At 31.3% G+C, this 3,269-nt stretch overlaps 2 protein-coding genes across 11 annotated transcripts in view; both read right to left on the bottom strand.

Annotated features, from left to right (window-relative positions):
- LOC118745727 (zinc finger protein 2) overlaps nt 1–3,269 on the bottom strand; it is a 611,899-nt gene that overhangs the window by 582,985 nt on the left and 25,645 nt on the right. The window lies entirely within an intron of this gene.
- LOC118745729 lies at nt 401–3,210 on the bottom strand. Its single transcript, XM_036479359.1, has 2 exons — nt 1,762–3,210; nt 401–1,686 (listed from the first exon to the last, which is right to left on the bottom strand). The coding sequence occupies exons 1-2, from the start codon at nt 2,048–2,050 to the stop codon at nt 890–892; spliced, it is 1,086 nt and encodes a 361-aa protein (XP_036335252.1). The 5' UTR covers nt 2,051–3,210; the 3' UTR covers nt 401–889.

Here is a 3,269-nt window from a genome sequence, read left to right as displayed (position 1 = left end):
TTAATAATCGTTAGTACTCTTTAAGTACACAAAAATAAAAAAAATATTTTTTTTTTCATACAATTTTTTTTTTTTTAGTTTTTATACATAAATGTATATAACTAAAAATGGGACTCTTTAAATTTGTTGATTTTAAAACTAAATAAGCTCTACAGTTTTAAGAATATCTCCTAAAAATTTCAGAGTGGGAGGTTAAGTGGTTTCTGTCCACCAGCCAATTCTTTATAGTCATTTCAGCTCTTTTCTCATATAAAGTGCACCTAAGAACAGTTGCATACAGTTTGTTTATGTTTTTTGTGAAACATTTTGTATGAGTTGGTATTTTTTTTTTAATATTAAAATTAAGCATCTCAAACTATATAACAAGTTTCAGTTTAACGTAAAAATACATGCTGATTTTTTATAACGAACCCCTAAGCAAGAAAAAATTATAAATACTTTTCAAAATCGCTTTCCATACTTCATTTTAGAACTTTTATTTATGTATATTAGACTTTTATAAAATCGCTCACTGAGTTTTTACACGCAAAAATAATAATACATAGTTTGTAAAATAAAAAAGAATTCATGAAATAATAATAAGGATAATATAAATTGTTAAATTTGTTGTGATGTATTTTTTAAGAAGTTTACGATTTGAAATTTTTCGCAGCTGGAGTATGTTTTCACTTTTAATTTGTGGTCGGTTTCAGCTTTAACAAAATGAAGCTTTTGGGTACCTGGTATAGTTTTGCAACTCTCAAACCGCACCTTCAAGAATGCAGCTGCAGTTTCGTAATCAGTTTCGCTGCAAAATGCTATTTCGATACTGGGAAAAGTGCCATCTTGCAGAGCCCACTCATACAGTTGATATGCAGTGGTTATTTGATGTTCTGAAGTCATCTGGAGGCTAGCTTTCCTTGCTTTTCTTTTTAAAGCTCCCCCTGCTCCATCGCATGGAACTTTTCCATGGGCAGTGGCATGAAAGTGCCATTCCGCAGATCGGCCAGTCATTTTCATGATTGTATATAGTTGTAAAGTGTTTGACATTTTTAAATTGTTGCGGCGCTCCGTCAGAGAAATAAATGCATTTGCGAATATTTGCATTGAAACGTGATAACCATTCATTAAAAGATTTTAAAAATACATACACGGCTACCGAGTCATGTTTTTTACAATCGGAAATAAAAATAAGTGTTTGATGATTAATTTTCCCACCATCGTTGTAATAGAACACAATTGGAAAAATCGTTGCCTGGTCATTATTCCAATGAAATCCAGTAACAGCGTTCTGGACAATAAAGGCATAGTTTTCAGCAAAATCGCAAGTGACTAAGCATTGGTCGATCTCTAAGTTGTTTTTCAAAGTTTTATAATAATTGGCTTGCTCCTTTGCTATAAATGAATGCATTAGAAATGTTTCGCTAGCCAAACAATAATTTTGGATAAACGTTTCGGTAGAAATACAAATGGTTTTCAACGTTGTCCTAGGTTGTGAATTCCAATTTTTGTAAGTAACTTCATTAATTTCGTATTTTTGAAATATTGCACTAATCAAACCCTCCAGTGTTTTTGAGATTGAACACTCCTTGCACATATTGAAAAAACATTCCTCCTTCGGATTGGGACACAACGACAGCATTATAACATCTTCGTAATTAACTACTGGATATTCCTCTTTTTTCATTAAAAGCACCAAATTACTGCCTAAAAATATTGAAAACACATACATATACACATAATTAATAATTTTTGCATGTAAATTTTCCAAGAATTTCTTACCTAATGTCATAAGTTTTATGTTTTCATGGATAGGGCACGTGCAGACGTTATGCGTGCCTCCAGAACCTGCTAAAATGCAATGCGGTGGTCTAAGAGAACAAAATTTTGATAGGCCAATTGCCACATTAGGATTATCTTTAAGGAATTTTGAATAAATTTCTTTCAGAGTCCCTAACACAAGACGTTTTTGAAAAATTACAGATTTTCCATCGATTTTAACAGATTTCTTATCTTTCTGTCCTGGCATGAGAGAACTTATGTCATCGTGCTCGAAATATTCTTTGACCATACTTATTGTTTCTGCAGAAAGAGCCTTTTCTATAAAAATTTTGAATTTGTTAAGTGCTTTTTATATTAAACGCAAATCCCATCTTACTATTTCCTTTGCTATTCACAGAATGAATGTTAACTTTCCGAAATTTTCTTGCCTTTGAGACAATGTATCGAGAAGTATTCATCATTTTTGCTGTCTTGTTTATACTCCATTTTATATCTAAAAGTTTTAACAGCTCAATTTTTTCTTGGGGAGTTTTGCCAGGATTATGAAATTGAGCTTTTATTTCTGAAAAAAACTGGGTACTGTACCCATTTTCCTCCTAGAAATCAAATTAATGCTTGAAATATGCTAATGAAATATGACACTAGTTACTTACCTCACTGTCAGAATCGTAAAGGGAATCACCGTCATCAGTATCAGAATAATAATCCGATTCCTCACAAATTGATGCGGAGTCCTTAAAATTATTTATATCACGTCTACAAGAGTCACACAAAAGATCTGTCGGGCACAAGGATTTGAACCTTTCACAAATATTCTTTGACGGTCGACGCAAATTATATTTATGGACTTTTGAAGCGTGCGACTTTTTTTTTTAAAGGATTACAACAAATGTTCTTGAACTTCCTTGTAGACATTTTATAAAACAGAATTTAAAATTAACTGAGCTATAATTCGTATAATTCCAAAGTGGTTGTGGTTCAAAAGTGCTCCTCAGAAAAAACCGTATACATAGGTGCCCGAATTTCTTATTTTAATGACAAAAAAAGATGTCAGCATGACTAATACGTCATCCGCCTGTTGAGTTATGCACTAGAATGCTGCTAAAATGAAGTATGGAAAGCGATTTTGAAAAGTATTTATAATTTTTTCTTGCTTAGGGGTTCGTTATAAAAAATCAGCATGTATTTTTACGTTAAACTGAAACTTGTTATATAGTTTGAGATGCTTAATTTTAATATTAAAAAAAAAAAATACCAACTCATACAAAATGTTTCACAAAAAACATAAACAAACTGTATGCTACTGTTCTTAGGTGCACTTTATATGAGAAAAGAGCTGAAATGACTATAAAGAATTGGCTGGTGGACAGAAACCACTTAACCTCCCACTCTGAAATTTTTAGGAGATATTCTTAAAACTGTAGAGCTTATTTAGTTTTAAAATCAACAAATTTAAAGAGTCCCATTTTTAGTTATATACATTTATGTATAAAAACTAAAAAAAAAAA

Source organism: Rhagoletis pomonella, unplaced genomic scaffold (assembly GCF_013731165.1).
Source record: "Rhagoletis pomonella isolate Grant_MI unplaced genomic scaffold, Rhpom_1.0 Rhpom_scaffold_00009, whole genome shotgun sequence".
Lineage (NCBI taxonomy): Eukaryota > Metazoa > Arthropoda > Insecta > Diptera > Tephritidae > Rhagoletis > Rhagoletis pomonella.
Note: the sequence above shows the minus strand (reverse complement) of the source record. Positions and strands in the feature narration are given on the sequence as shown.

Bases quoted from the DNA above. Each gene is read 5' to 3' on its own strand.
- LOC118745729 (XM_036479359.1), bottom strand. From the start codon at position 2,050: ATGGTCAAAGAATATTTCGAGCACGATGACATAAGTTCTCTCATGCCA. The intron at 1,687-1,761 runs GTAAGAAATTCT...CAATATTTTTAG, and splicing joins CATAAAACTTATGACATTAG to GCAGTAATTTGGTGCTTTTA.